The following is a 16,881-nucleotide window of genomic DNA, read 5'->3' on the forward strand; positions in this document are numbered from 1 at the left end:
CTGCTCTAACTTATTCACTTCCACGTTCACTTCCCTGTTTCTTATCACTGCTTTCAAGGAACCAGCATCATTCTGAAAATATACGCATCATTCTGAAATATAAGCAACTGTGAAGGATTTGGCAACAAGACTGATATTGCGATGTTTCCAAGAATCATTTGTCTCCTTGCATCCGAGGGCTTATATTCGTTTTTACTGATTCTACACACACACACACGCACACACACACGCACACACACGCACACACACGGAGAATGAGGGGAAATTGAGAGTCAGTGAGAGTAACTTCCTAGCCCTTCTTTCCCTCTACACACACACACACACACACACACACACACACACACACCAGGTGATTCTCTGCATGTTTGAAAGAACTAGCAGTGGACTAGGTTAATGAGAGAAGGTATATGAGAGGGGTGTCTGTGAGCTGGGAGCAGGGCAGTGAAATGGCGGGGGACAGGGCGACGTGGAGGCGACTGGTTTGTGGCCACCGCTTACGGGATTAGGGCAGTAGATAGATAGATAGACAGACTAGGTTAATAAAGGCTGCAACTAACCCCAGCCACATATAAAAATACCTCCTACGCTTTAATAATCCTCTGAGTGAAGAAAGATGAAGGAAAGACGTATGGCAGTACATTACAACCCTCCATCTTTTCGCCCACATCAGTATCTTTGTCGCTTCTGTTTCGTCTCCCTTCACTTTATCTTTTTCAAATTCTCCATCTTGCCTACCTCACCCTCCTTCCCTTCCTCCTCTCCTCACGGCACTGCTTTCCTCCCTTCCTTTCCCTAAATTTCTCACTCTTGCACCCTTTTCCCTTCCCCTTCCCTCCTTCTTCCTCTCCTCACGACACTGCCTTCCTCCCTTTCTTTCTCTTACTGTCTTTTCTCACTCTTGCACCCTTTTCCCTTCCCCTTCCCTCTTTCTTCCTCTCCTCACGACACCGCCTTCCTCCCTTTCTTTCCCTTCTTCTCTCATACTTGCACCCTTTTTCTCTCCTCCCCTTCCCTTCTTCCTCTCCTCACGACACTGCTTTCCTCCCTTTCTTTCCCTAAATTTCTCACTCTTGCACCCTTTTCCTTTTCCCTTCCCTCGCTTCCTCTCCTCACAACACCGCTTTCCTCCCTTCCCTTCTTCTCTCATACATGCACCTTTTTCCCTTTCCCTCCCCTCTCTTCCTCTCCACTCCTCGTTGCTCCTCTTCTGCCGCCGTTCCTTCAGTAGCAGCGGTGTGGATTTGAGTGTAAAATAATTCGTTCGATATTGTATTTCAGCGGATGGTTAGTAGTTGGCTGGTAGTGAATGGTGAACTTCGTGAAAATCGTGTGGGTAGTTGAGTGAGGCCTTTACCTACCAACTCAGCCTTTCATCTTGACGTGCATCAGTCTTGGTGCATCAGCGTAAAGCAAGTGTGATGTGGGTGGGTTGTTTGCAGAGAGAGAGAGAGATTATTTTTCTTCACTCTCTCTCTCTCTCTCTCTCTCTCTCACACACACACACACACACACACACACATTCTCTCTCTCTCTCTCTCACACACACACACACACACACACACACACACACACACACACATTCTCTCTCTCTCTCTCTCTCTCACACACACACACACACACACACTCTCTCTCTCTCTCTCTCTCTCTCTCACACACACACACACACACACACACACACACACACATTTCTCTCTCTCACTCTCTCTCTCTCTCACACACACACACACACACACTCTCTCTCTCTCTCTCTCTCTCTCTCTCTCTCTCTCACACACACACACACACACACACACACACACACTCTCTCTCTCTCTCACACACACACACACACACACACACACACACATTTCTCTCTCTCACTCTCTCTCTCTCACACACACACACACACACACACACACACATTTCTCTCTCTCTCTCTCTCTCTCTCTCTCTCTCTCTCTCTCACACACACACACACACACACACACACACACTAGGAAAACTTTCCAATCTTACCGCCTGTAAACTTTCACATCTAATCAGTAGCGACGTGGCCTGCAGTCCTAATGGGCCCAGGTTCGAATCCCGGCTGGGGCAGGGAACAGTTTAAGGATTTGAATTTCTTTAACGCAGGCTTTACTGATCTACCAGAAGACCCGCCGACATGTCGTAAAAATACCCCCGCTAATACCAGTACACCAGTCCTGTATGAGACAGCCCTAGCATGTACTCAATATAGACGGTGGTGTTGTAAATATACCCCTGCTAATACCAATACACCAGTCCTGTATGAGACAGCCCTAGCATGTATTCAATATGGACGGTGGGTGTTAGCGCCGAAGTGGTGACATGTGGAGGTGTATGGTATGTAGGAGGACTACTGGGCCTTGGTAACGGGCTGGGAAACCTATGCCCAGAGTCGGACACATAAAAAAAAAAAAAAAACTATCTCTGTCTGTCTGTCTCTGTCTGTCTGTCTCTCTCTCTAGTCGTGTCGCAACTTTACGCAAGGGTTACGCTTCCAAGGCCTCACGTCAAACCAAAAATTGCGTATACCCAAAACACCGCACTTTTCCCTATATATTTCGTAAACTTAGAAAAAATATATATCAACAGATCAGTTTAATACGGTACACTAAATTCACATAGATTTTTAAAACAGAGGAGCTGGATTGTTTGGTATTTGGCGGTGAATGTGGTGAAAGAAAGACTACAAACGACATCAGATAAAAATATGACTAGAAGAAGCTGTTGATAACGTGGGGATCGTTGTGGAGGTGGTGTGTGAGCTGTTGTCTACTCCAGTTTCTTTTTATTGAGGCGAAGATGCACGTGAGAGGTTGGTGTTGATTGGCTGAATGCAACATGTCCGAATAACATTTACTATAGTCGCGGCGCACGACTCTGAGGCTGTCATTATCGTACCCTGGCAACCTACCATTCAAAAGTGCGTCCCATTTCGTGCATAACATGAGACGCAAGTGATTCGTGTATAATATGTTCGTGTATAATAATATTCGTGTATAATAATATGATTCATGTATAATATGACGCGAAATGGGACGCACTTTTGAATGGTAGGATACCAGGGTACGATAATGACAAACCTCAGAGTCTTGCGCCGTGACTATAACCCAACTTTCTCCCTCAGATATATGTTGTCAGTTAATAATGCAAACGAGTAAAGAGATTATATGGTAACGTTGCATTCAGACAATTAACACGAACCTGTCAAGTGGATCTTCGCCTCAGTAACAAAAATAAAACTGAGTATAGTAATTATGGAGGTGTTAGTGACCTCTTCAGTAGATCTGGCCTGACCCTACCCAGTGCAAGGCGTGGTAATCTTTCAGTAGGAGTGATGGACAGTGCATTGGAGTCCACCTGTTCGCCGTTTATGATGCTGTGTGACCTACTTCTTCATAATCTTGGTCAGGCCACTCAGGCAGGCTTGGGGAATTGGAAATATTCAAGATGGCTTTTAAAATGGGTGCCGAGAACATGAGAAATACAAATTAGTCACAACTTCATTATTGATTCACTTAGAAATATACTTTTTTTTTTTATCTAACTATACAGGACTCTACAGGACTCTACAGGACTAACTATGTAGGACCACACAGTCTGTTGTGGTGATAATATTTGCTACGATAACTAACAGTCTCCCTATCCACAGGAACTGGCGTACTGAAGAGATGGTGATGCAGCCATAACCCCTCTCCACCACCACCACCACCACCACACACATTGTCTCCACTACCACCACCATCACATTACGTCCACCACCAACACTACCACCACCTAACACACATTGTCTCCACCACCACCACACACACTATTTCCACCACCACACACGTAAAGCCACGAACAACATCAGTGTACAAGCAACGAAACCAGATTAGTGTACAACCAAGGAACACCAGAGTCGGCAGTCATGAACATTTGTACAACACGCAGCCTTAGATAGTTATTGCTCATCTAAATTCTTTCCCTGTAGCGAATTAACAACCTCTAACAGCATCCAGAATTGTCAGTATTTATCCGCCGGAATCTACCTATCTATCTATGTATTGCCAGACGCCTTAATCCCGTGAGAGGTGGCCACAAACAAATCGCCTCCATGTCAGAGTAATAATAAACTACCACCCAACTCTCCTGCCTCATATTTTAACAACTCCATCATCCATCAGTTCAAAATACTTCATCCCACCGTCATCAAAACCAACTGTGGATTCTTGTACCCGTGCGACTCTCGACACATTCCAGGCGTTTTTCTTTGAACCAAACACCCCCCTTACTACCCACCAAGTCTAGCGAGGAATTAAAACACAAAAACACCAGCCTCAATCAAGCTTTAGAAAGGGATAGACTAGCAAACATCTTTAAGTAAATGATATAAAAAGGCCTGGACGAAAAACCGAATGCAACCTACCTACACCAACACCTAAAACAAATGGACTAAAACCTTCATCTTCTCTCTTACTTTCAAAATCTTCTCCCATTTCTTTCTTGGGTTTATTCTTACTTTTTATCCCTTTCTCTCTCTCTCTCTCTCTCTCTCTCTTTCCCTCTCTCTACTTCCAAAACTTTCTATTTCCTTCTTGTGTTTTTTTTTTTTCCTACTTTAACCCTTGCTACCTTTCCCTCCCTCCCTTTCCCCTGTCTCTCTCTCTCTCTCTCTCTCTCTCTCTCTCTCTCTCTACTTCCAAAACTTTCCCTTATTTCCTTCTTACCTAATTTTTTCCTACTTTAACCCTTGCTACCTTTCCGTCCTCTCTCTCTCTCTCTCTCTCTCTCTCTCTGAACAACCCTCTTCGTTTCCCCGCAACTCGTCCATCGCTCCCGCCTTCCTTACTCCTTCCCCTGCATCCTCCCCACCTGGTCGCCCCAGCCTCTTCCTCCCTCTCCCTGCCTCACCCTCGCACCGACACTGGCACACTTGAGTATTTAGGGTGACAATAATATCACCTTAAAAAAAAAGGGATAAAGGAAAAAAGCTAGCAGACAAACTGTTTAAAATACTTACCCCCTTTCCTTCTACTCTAGGTACAGTTTATAAATATTTTCAGATCAACACCAGTATTGTTCAGTCCAGAGAATTATTACATGATTTTTATAAAGCTAGGGAGAGGATTTTGGGTCATGAGGCGGTATATACACTCCTCATTACCTCATTCTTAAACACACACACACACACACACACACACACACACACACACACACACACACACACACACACTTCATTCATAAACACACACACACACACACACACACATTCATTCTTAAACACACACACACACACACACACACACACACACACACACACACACACACACACACACTTCATTCATAAACACACGCACACACACACACACATTCATTCTTAAACACACACACACACACACACACACACACACACACACACACATTCTCTCTCTCTCTCTCTCTCTTACACACACACACACACACACACACACACACACACACACACACACACACACACACACACACACACACACACACACACACAGTCAAGAGAATAGTTAATGTGAAAGAAATACACACGAACATACACCTACATATAACCTTCTTTCGTGCCTACATACACACGCACATACACTAACCTTTCGTGCCTACATACACACGCACGTACACTACCCTTCTTTCGTTCCTACATACACACGAACACACACCTACACACACCATGACCCACGAATTCAACTTAAACGAAGAGGGTGAGCTGGAAGGCTTTACGTGGCTGGATTACCTGCTTTTCGTGGTGATGCTGGTCGCGTCCCTGGCCATAGGTGTCTTCTACGCCTTCAAGAGCAGGGAGAAGGACGCCAATGATGAGTTCCTGCTGGGAGGAAGGTCCCTGAGTTGCGCGCCTGTAGCAATGTCTCTCGTGGCCTCCTACATATCGGCCATCTTGGTTTTGGGTGAGTGGGTGTGGGTGTGGGTGAGCGGGTGGGTGGGTGTGGGTGAGTGGGTGTATAGCGAATTGCTCCGTGATGTAATTTCTTGGGTGCCTCTTACAATTTTATATTTAAACAATTTTGAATACATTTGTTTTTATCTCTATTTCGTTATATCAATCCCTTCACTACCATTGCATTTTTTTTCCAGCTTATTCTCACTCTCTCCAATTTAAGAAAAACTTTTATAATCAGTCTTTAAATATATGCTTACTAACCCCCTTCCCTACGACAGCTTCATCGAAAGTAGAAAACGATACAGAAAACGGACGTAAACAGACATAGGATTGAAGCGGTAACTAAGTCATAATGCGTCGGCAGGACCAAAACTTCGCCTTGTCACTCTAATACCTCTCCCTCACACTTAGGGCAGGTCTGGCACGTTCCCCTCTGACACACGATATCAAAGAGAATCATGTGTGGGCAGAGAAGCATAAGACAACAGAATGAAGTGAGCAGAAGAAGGGAAATATTAGGGAAACTTTTATCTTTGCTGTGCCGCATATTTTTCCGTATTCATATTTCAATAGTGTTTCTTGACTATCTGCCATCATGACGCCTATGTAGTCGATAAATTGTCCTTTTCCTCCTCCTCCTTCTTCTCTTCTTTCTTCTTCTCGTTATCCATATCGTTCAAAGACCTAAACCCAAGCCATTCCTTGGATTTAAACCCTAATCAGTCCCACCTGGTTGGAGCGCCCTTATCCACTAGTACACCAGGGGGTCTAGGTTATATATTTACTACCTAATTCAGTTAATGGTTTCTTGGAATATAAAACCACTTGACTTTTCCGTACAGAGTCGCGTGAAAATACTAAAATAGCATAATATGATGTGAAACGCCCCGACCTGCCAGCTTCAGTTTTAAGTCTCTTGCGGATCTATACGGCCTTCGTGTGGGATCAGCTCGATAACATTACTATGCTTGTAAAATATTAGTACACATTAATTTCCATCTTTTACACACTTGAGATGTGGCCCACTGTAATGATGCATTCGTGTTCAGCAGACAGGTTTGAAGGCTTGAATGGTGAGGCAACAGATGTATATTTCGGTTGGCTCTCCCTTGACAGTATCTAATTCTGTGTTCTTTTCCCTGCGTCTGGATTCTGCACATCCCGTCTGTAACTGTGGAAAGTTGGTATAAGACAAAGGAGATAATAAAAGTATAACTGTTTCACTACGACGGCGTATCATTACACCCGCACTCGCAAAGCGAAAGCAATGTTGTTTTGAGTAGTGTGCGCGTGTATGAAAGAAGTACAATATGTTTAATCCAACTATAGGCATATTTGGAGGAAATGTTGAAGGTCAGCCAATAAGTCAAAGGTCAGAGTCACAAGGTTAGGTCATCGTTTTATCTACAGAAGTCAGTTTGAAAAATTTTATCCAATTTAGACCAAACTTGTGGGAGGTGTTGAAGGCAAGACAAGAACGAGGGGAGGTAATTCTGAGAGCAGTCAGGCCAAGGCCAAAGTTCAAGCCTTGTGTTTGTGTGTGATGAATGCAACTAAAACAGCTTTGATTTTATTTGGATGGAACTTTGTGTAAGAGATGAGGATCACACAAGGGGATGACCTAATGTTTTCGAGGTCAGGGGTCAAAATCACATCGAAAAGGTCAGCTTAAATAGCTTCTACCTGAATTATACCAACTTTATGGTTTTAGGATAAGACAAGGATAATGGGATTCGATATTAAGAACAGTCTATCAAAGGTCAAGGTCACAGGGAGGGGACAAAGGTCAAGATCAAAAGGTAAGGTCAATTTAGAAACAAAATGGAAGGGTTAGGGGTCAGTGCTTCGATTCTGAGAGCAGCCAGCCGAACTCGCGACATAAAAAGCTCACTCGTAATGAAAGGGTTACTGAGAACTCCATGTAATTCCTAGTGTGCCTAAAGCCTCTTCTTCTCTCTATAATTTTCTAGTGGCACGTAAAATAAACTATGAAATACGTCACCGAGTTGAAAAGGTTAATGTATTTTCTGATGATTCTGCAATACACCTTCTGTTTTTCATTTTCTAAGGCACTGTCACCTGGAACGTACCTTCTCAAGCAGGTGCGCCGACTCTCTCTCTCTCTCTCTCTCTCTCTCTCCTGTATCTTCGCAAATAAATCTATGGCAAGTTGAGAGAATTCACCTATTTCAAAGACAACTTTTCTTTTCGAGTTATTTTGTCTCAATGGTCAACCTTTTTAGACCGCGACTGCTACATAATCTGCAAAAGTATATAATGTAATCTCTTTCAAGATTTTATACCCGTGAATGTAATCAGTGAGACAAAAATTTATGGATTCCTCTGCTGTTAAATTCTGATCCACCTTTGGTACCCACTGAATCACTGTTCCCCATTTCTTATGCACGTACAACCAAGGGAAGTCGGTGGTACCTTGGTTGGCACATTCAGCACGCGCCTGGAAGAATCCAAGTTCGATATTGGGCCCCGCCAGACTGTTAGACAAAATCCGTTTACCCATTTCCTCCGTCCACCCACTTGTGCAACCGCGGAAGACTGGGACTTTGCAGGAACTCGCCGCTTTAATCGCTCTCGTGTAAACAATAGGTATAAATCTACCCTACCCGTAAATTTACCCTACCTATCTTGTGTCCACCCTACCTAACTTGTGCCTACCCTACCCATCTTGTGCCTACCCTACCCATCTTGTATCCACCCTACCCATCTTGTGCCTACCCTACCCATCTTGTGTCCACCCTACCCATCTTGTGCCCACCCTACCCATCTTGTGTCCACCCTACCCATCTTGTGTCCACCCTACCCATCTTGTGCCCACCCTACCCATCTTGTGTCCACCCTACACATCTTGTGCCTACCCTACCTATCTTGTGCCTACCCTACAGGTGCGCCCGCAGAGACCTACTATCACAATGTTGGGTGGTGGGTTGGGGTGGGCGCCGAAATCTCCACCCCCATCGTGGCCTTCGTGTTCATGCCGTTCTTCTACAACCTGCACATCACGTCTGTCTACGAGGTGAGGTGAAGGATACGAATGTTACACAGAAGGGCTCATTACTTGAAATTACACAACATTATTCTTATAAATACGGATTGTGCATCAAGAGGGTTCGTCGTCCCATGACCTGTGTCGCATTGTGTAACCGCCAGGGAGGGGGAATGGGTCAGATGGGTGGGAAACTTGGTGGATGATGGAACAGAGAAAATGACGTTGTAGAATTAGTGGTTTCAGTGTTATGAGGGCCTATTTCTCAAAGGATAAAAATGCCACACCAAGAATCGGAGGAGAAAGTCTGAGCAGAGTTCTACGTTTTCATTAGAAGAAACGGCTACAGAGCCATCAGAGCGGAAAAGGGGAGGGAAGGATAATGAATTAAGATGTTAGAAAGGTTTTTGATAAGATGCCAGAAGGAGCAGGAAGAATCTGAGTTGGAGAGTCGCCAATCAAGCTCTTTGTGAAGACTTTAATGCCCTGAAAGTTTGTTTACCTTTCGTCTTCGTTCCTGGCTTTTCATCAGCTCTACTGTACATCTACCCGATCCCTTACTTTCCCCAAGATCTTACCAAAGACCGAGTTGTTCATGAGCCTGTGTCTTTCTCGAACTCATTCCCAGCTTCTTTTCCTTTTTGTGTATTAGCCAATGTAGGACCATGCACGGGCTCTGACTGAACTCTCAACACTCATTGTACTTTCTTTAGTGCTCGAGAATAATCTGGCACGAACTTTGTTATTTTATCCACTTCGATCTTCCCTGCTGCTTGGGAGTAGTCGTTATGGCGGTCGTGGAGGTTCTGGGGTATTCTAGGACAGTCTGTGGGATATAATTCTTCTTCGGGTTATCAGGTATTTTCTCTAGGCTATGTGTTCTGTCTCCTTCACGCACTTGAAGCTGCCTGAGGGTAGGTACTGAGACACTGCCCAGCCATAAAGATTACTGGCATCATGGTACGCAACGAAAGTATTAGGCTTTGTTGGATTGTATTTTATCCAGGATGATTAACCATTGCGTATGTGTGGGTGATGGTGCTAATGCCTCCTTCAATCCCCTTCTCCTTCATCACAAGCATAAAGTCTCGTATAAGCAACTTTGGACTTCCATTTACCCATTTTCTTTGGGGGGGGGGGCGGATTCGCTTTCAACTTTTAACTTTCCTGCGAATAAAACACGCTTTTTTTTTTCAATCAAATTCAGTTATGGTTCCATTTACCTATTCTTTGGGAGGGGGGGGGGAATGATTCACTTTCAGATTTTAACTTTCCTCCTCATAAAACACGATTTTTTTTTTTTTCCAATCTCGAAGGTCAAAAACGCATGGCAAGATCAAATTCAATTACGATTCCATTTACCTATTGTTCGGGGGAGACCAATTCACTTTCAATTTTCAACTTTCCTCCTTATATAACACGCTATTTTTTTTATTTTTACAATCTCGAAGGTCAAAAACGCATGGCAAGATCAAATTCAATTATTTTCACCTTCTCATCGTTCACTCCTCAGCCTGGAAAACACCATTACCACCGATCCCTGGAAACACGTCTCCTGAAAGAGGCAGATTTCAAAACAGGATGCACGGTTCAGAGATGGTGCCTGTGTTAAAATGAGGCTGTTGATTACCATTTACTCATCAAATTTACCCCACAGTCACTCAACCTCCTTCGTCTTCCTGGCAGTGTATGGTATCTTAGAGTTGAATATCCTACCGTCAACACCACATAGCTGTAGCAGTTTAAACAGTTTATAAGATAGACAGTATTAACCGGTACTGCGCTAGGCAAAAATAAGTAAATATATAAATATATATATGAAAAATAAATGATACCCCTCTATGCCGGCCGAATTTATATTTTTTTATTTTTCTGGGATAATGGGCTTAATACATCAATACAAGACCCCAGGCGCTAATCAAAGTAATCACCAAAGACAGAAAGTTGGTTGGATCGAGTCGGGTTGCTGCCACTCGACCGCTGCAGTCTTCGAGGTGACGTGTGTAGATCCACCTGACTGTGTTTGTGGTTCTGTATCTGTCTCAGCGTACCAGATATATATTAACAATGGACGGAAATTGTTGAGGACGCATATATCAAGGCCCTGGACACTTCTGCAGGACGTAGATCAATGTCGTAGGCGGTTTAAATGGGGATGTGTATGTAGTACGCTGGAGTGGTAGACAGTGAGGGATTTCTTTCGATTGCTGTTCTTCACTTCCCCGTTAGCTCCCTCACACTGATTCTTGAGGATAACGAATCTCTCTACATCATCCTGTACACAGAACCAATCTTTATGCTTCTTTTCAGCGACCGTAAGTATATTTCCAGAGAATACTTTGACTAATAATAATCTGCATCACAGGAACTGGAAAATTCAGGTGGAAACTAGCAAGGGGTTGACAGTTTTACAGGAATTACAAACTCTCAGCTTATTGAATTCCAGAAAGCTACGTGAGCATTCCATTTATGTAAGTGTAAAAGACTATAACAACATTTGGATAGGTTTCTCCTCTTTAAAACAATTTTCACTGAGATACAATGATTTACAAACCCTATTTCAAAATTCTCATTAGTCTCGTTTAGTCACCGATGACATTCAAATCAAAAGATGAATTCAATGTTTTGGAACTTTAGATACAAAACTGTTATGGGGATTTGTATGCATTTGTTGCTACAGAAATTTATATGTTGGCTGGGTTTGTCAACTATCTATCTATCTATCTATTGCCAGACGCCTTAATCCCGTAAGGGGTGGCCACAAACAAATCGCCTCTACGTCGCTCTGTTCCCTGCCATTTCACTGCCCTGCTCCCAGCTCACACCCACCTCTCATATACCTCTCCACTCCATCCCTCCATCTCATCCTTGGCCTCCCCCTCCCTCTTCCCTCCTCCACCTCACTCTCCTCGTCAGTCTCTCTCTCCATCCTCTCCACATGGCCAACTACCTAAAGCCATAAAGGTCATCGCCCTGTGTACGTGGGCTGAATTAATCACCTTTCTTTGTGGTGTTGTAGTGAAAATATTTGAGTGTTCCTGCGGTTACGTTTAATTCCACCACACGGGACTATACCAAACACTGCCTAGGGTCTCTTGGTTGTATGGTATTGATGCACCACAACGAACTGTCGCAATGGTGTGTTGAAAGAGACGGGAGTACCATGCTGTGTGACCTAGTGAACGTCTGAGAGTGTAGTGGGCTGAGTGTGTGTGTGTGTGTGTGTGTGTGTGTGTGTGTGTGTGTGTGTGTGTGTGTGTGTGTGTGTGTGTGTGTGTGTGTGTGTGTGCTTTTATTGTGGCTACTCTTTTCTGGGAGTTACCAGCCATCTGACACTCGCTGGTGGGCTGCTACATGAGGGAGTTGAATCCACTATCAGCCGGCTAGTGAATGCGGCTGGAGCGTCAAATATTTCCACATATGTACGCTCGTGCAGTGTATGTTCCCCCATATATACACCTACATATACACGAGTACAGTCAGTACACGTGTGGGCATATGAGGAAAGCGTTCAATCCTCTAGTCAAGAATCGAACTCGGGACTTTTGGACAGGAGACAGGCAGTGATATCCTTACTCCTTCACGTGATAAAAAGCAAAGCCACCTGCATTCCATGAAGGACCACGTCAATCCATTACGGGAGGATATGTTTCGACTCCTGTCCGTAGGGTGACACACAGTTCAGTCCCCCATACTTCTCTTTAGCCTCACAGATTACGCTGAAAACTGAATTACTTTCTATTTGCCTTACCCTCAACCCTTCCACCGAGTTTGGTCTACTTCCAAGATAAAATTCTTTAAATTCACCTTGCCTGTGACCTAAACTTCTTCTGATCTTTTGATCCGGAAATAGTTGGGTTACTCCATAGCTAACCATGCACCAAAAAGTAAATAAATAAATAAATAAATAATAATACTAATAATATAATCATCATCATCATCATCATAAAACATAATAATAATAATAATAATAATAATGATATAATATAATATAATAAAAATAAAGATCTAGTTGTTTCAGATACTCGTATAATATCTCACCAAAACATCCACTTGTCATACTTTGATCTTGTCCTGTAACCTTGACCTTTGACCGATTCTCCCCAAATGTAGGTCACTTCATTCTTGCCTTACCCTCCACCGTTCCTCAAAATCTGATCTAAATTGGATGAAAGCTGTTTGAGTTGGCCTTCCCCTATGACCTTGACCTTCGACCTATTGTTGTGAAGATGAGCAGATTATATACCTCTTGGGTGATCCTTAACCATTTCATCAAAACTTGGGTCAAAGTGAGTGAAACATGTGTGAATTATTTTGCCGACAGACACATACAGGGTGATCATCGACTGTGATCTGTGACTGATCTCAAAACTGAATCACTCCATTCTTGCCTTACCCTTAACCCTTCCTTCAAGTTTGGTCTAAATTGGACGAAAACTGTTTAAGCTGACGTTGCTTGGACGATGTTTGACGTAACCCTGTGGCCTATCCCTCAACCTGTCCACCAAGTTTGGACTAAATAAAAAATGTTTGTGTTATCTTCTTCACATACACACACACTCTCTCTCTCTCTCTCTCTCTCTCTCTCTCTCTCTCTCTCTCTCTCTCTCACACACACACACACACACACACACACACACACACACACACACACACACTTGTATTGTTTTTGTTTTGTTTTGTTTTTTCTTGGAAGGAACAGGTTACGGGCTCCTGGCCTTTGGTTCCTTCTTCCTAGCATAAACATACACACACACACACACACACACACACACACACACACACACACACACACACACACACCACTCATAGCCTCTGTTTCGCCTATTTTTCCAACATAGGTGTCAATCATACTGAAACTGACCCAGGCTGACCTTGCTGTATGACCCGCTGCTCTCAAAATTCAATATCTATAACCTTGGCTGACCTCAGTAGTCTATCCATCTATGTATTGCCAGACGCCTTAATCCCGTAAGGGGTGGCCACAAACAAATCGGCTCCATGTCGTTCTGTCCCCCGCCATTTCACGGCCCTGCTCCCAGCTCACATCCCCCTCTCTCATATACCTCTCCACTCCATCCCTCCATCTCATCCTTGGCCTCCCCCTCCCCTCTCCCCCCTCCACCTCACTCACATACACTCCTTGTCAGTCTCTTACTCTCTATCCTCTCCACATGGCCAAACCACCAGTAGTCAGTGTATGAAATCTAGCCCATATATATATATATATATATATATATATATATATATATATATATATATATATATATATATATATATATATATATATATATATAAAATCGATAGATAACAGGGGCAAAATTTTGACCTTGCCCTGTGAACCTGACCTCTGACGACCTATTCTCAAAATCAAAGCCCCCTCAACCTCGTCTCACCCTGACCCTCCCAGCAAGGTTCATCGTGCCTCGTGACCTTGACGCGCTCTCTCTCTCTCTCTCTCTCTCTCTCTCTCTCTCTCTCTCTCTCTCTCATTTGGTTATTTTTGTTCTGTCTGTCTGTCTGTCTGTCTGTCTGTCTGTCTGTCTGTCTCTCTCTCTCTCTCTCTCTCTCTCTCTCTCTCTCTCTCTCTCTCTCTCATTTGGTTATTTTTGTTCTGTCTGTTTGTCTGTCTCTCTCTCTCTCTCTCTCCTTTGGTTATTTTTGCTCTGTCTGTCTGTCTGTCTCTCTGTCTCTCTCTCTCTCTCTCTCTCTCTCTCTCTCTCCTTTGGTTATTTTTGCTCTGTCTGTCTGTCTCTCTCTCTCTCTCTCTCTCTCTCTCTCTCTCTCTCTCTCTCTCTCTCTCTCTCTCATAACACCAACACACATGCTCGCTGCGACACATTCCAGTTTGAAATGCGGACGGTTATGATTCAATTTCACTCACATTCCTAAGCAATTTATTTACGTCAGGAGAGTCTTTCAAACTGTAGTGGCCCAATTTTTTACTTACGTTCAATTTTCCACCACTGTAGTTGTTACTGAGCTGCGTAAATTGTCTGACAGTAGGTGGAGTGTTGTGAAAGTGACAGTACATTGTTTAAGGCTTACGCATTTGAACCTACAGAGGCTGATACGATGGTTCAAGTCTCTAAGGCTGAACTGAACATTATGAACATTTGAACCTCACGTCTCAAAAGAACAACTGAACATTTTGAACCTCACGCCTCTATAGCACAACTGAACATTATGAACATTTTGAACCTCACGTCTCAAAAGCACAACTGAACATTATGAACATTTTGAACCTCACGCCTCTATAGCACAACTGAACATTATGAACATTTTGAACCTCACGCCTCTAAAGCACAACTGAACATTATGAACATTTTGAACCTCACGCCTCAAAAGCACAACTGATCATATTGAACATTTTGAACCTCACGCCTCTATAGCTCAACTGAACATTTTAACATTTTGAACGTTATGCCTCTAAAGCACAACTGAACATTTTGAACATTTTGAACCTCACGCTTCTATAGCTTAACTGAACATTTTGAACCTCACGCCTCAAAAGGACAACTGAACATTTTGAACATTTTGAACCTCACGCCTCTACTGTATAGCTCAACTGAACATTTTGAACATTTTGAACGTGCCTATTGCTCTTTGCCCTGGCCTTACAATGACCCCTGACCTCATTCAGCGTGGTTGATTTCCAAGTAGGGTCACACTGGAGGGATCTGACTAGCAATCAAGGAGACTTACTGGCCATGTGGAGAGGATGGAAAGCGAGAGACTGACGAGGAGTGTGTATGTGAGTGAGGTGGAGGAGGGAGAGGGAGGGGAAGGGAAGGGATGAAATGGAGGGATGGAGAGGTATATGAGAGAGGGGGGTGTGAGCTGGGAGCAGGGCAATGAAATGGCGGGGGACAGGGCGACATGGAGGCGGTTTGTTTGTGGCCACCCCTTACGGGATTAAGGCGACTGGCAATAGATAGATAGAGAGCTAGATAGATAGAATTTCATGCAACTTCCACTCCATAGTCGAGATTTGGGAGTGACCCAGTTCCGTCATGTGAAAACAGTCTACAGTTCTTTCACCTCAACTTGGCGCAGATTTAAGTCCTTTTGTAGCCTCTCTCAATGCAGAAGCGAAAACCAAATTGGAAAAAAAAAAAAATATACATCCTTTCCACAGCCCCTATTGACTAACATGAGAATTCTTTTTACTTAATAACAGTTCGTGGTTCAAGATGGACTGATGGCAAGTTAGGACAGAGTTAGAATTAGAAAAGTGTAAACAATGCAGCGGCGATAATTAAATTAGGGAAAAAAATCTACATCCTTTCCACAGTTTCCCACTGACTAACATGAGAATTCTTTATAATCAGTTGCTACAGCTCGTGGTTCAAGATGGACAGATGGCAATTTAGGACAAAGTTAGAGTTAGAAAAGTATAAATGCCAGAGCTATTCCATTCCCAACAGTACCTCGAGATGCGGTACGACTCCAAGTGGGTGCGGAGGATGACCAGTGGCATGTATGTGCTGCAGACGCTGTTATACGAGGCAGTGGCCATCTACGCCCCATCCCTGGCCCTCTCTGCCATCAACAACATCCCAGTGTGGATCTCGATACTCTGTGTGGCCGCCATTGCATCCATCTACACCGCCATTGTAAGCAACAGTTTCTGCATTTAGTGAAAGACGTCCAGCTCAGAGTGTGCCTGTAGAAGATGTTGTTTATGTGTTGTACTTGCATTTGGGTTTGTCAGGGATCCGCATACTCTTTGTCTTACTGTAACATCTCTTCCTTAACGAACTGTTTTGTATACTGTATCTTCAATGTCACTGATTGCATAGGAGCCTAGTGGTTTTGCATAATTTTACACCGCCATTGTAAGTACTGCACGTCTATCAGTTCAGCAATGTCGCCGTCGTGCTGAGTGTTTTTCTTGAGAACCGCATAACTGAAAGACTTCTTTCCTTCCAGTATTATAAGAAATTTATCCATACACTGGTCACCA

The 16,881-nt window shown here is 43.6% G+C and overlaps 1 protein-coding gene across 1 annotated transcript in view; it reads left to right on the plus strand.

The window, feature by feature from the left end:
* Window positions 1-5,683: 5,683 nt before the first annotated feature.
* Window positions 5,684-16,881, plus strand: part of LOC145403084 (sodium-coupled monocarboxylate transporter 1-like) — a 30,218-nt gene continuing 19,020 nt past the window's right edge. Inside the window, exons 1-3 of the mRNA XM_080274917.1 lie at window positions 5,684-5,918; window positions 8,815-8,945; window positions 16,343-16,531. Of these exons, the coding sequence (XP_080131043.1) occupies window positions 5,684-5,918; window positions 8,815-8,945; window positions 16,343-16,531 (555 nt within the window). The remainder of the gene's footprint in view (window positions 5,919-8,814; window positions 8,946-16,342; window positions 16,532-16,881) is intronic.

Source organism: Coenobita brevimanus, chromosome 60, assembly GCF_032717465.1.
Source record: "Coenobita brevimanus isolate Jiangsu-jjx chromosome 60, ASM3271746v2, whole genome shotgun sequence".
Taxonomy (NCBI): domain Eukaryota; kingdom Metazoa; phylum Arthropoda; class Malacostraca; order Decapoda; family Coenobitidae; genus Coenobita; species Coenobita brevimanus.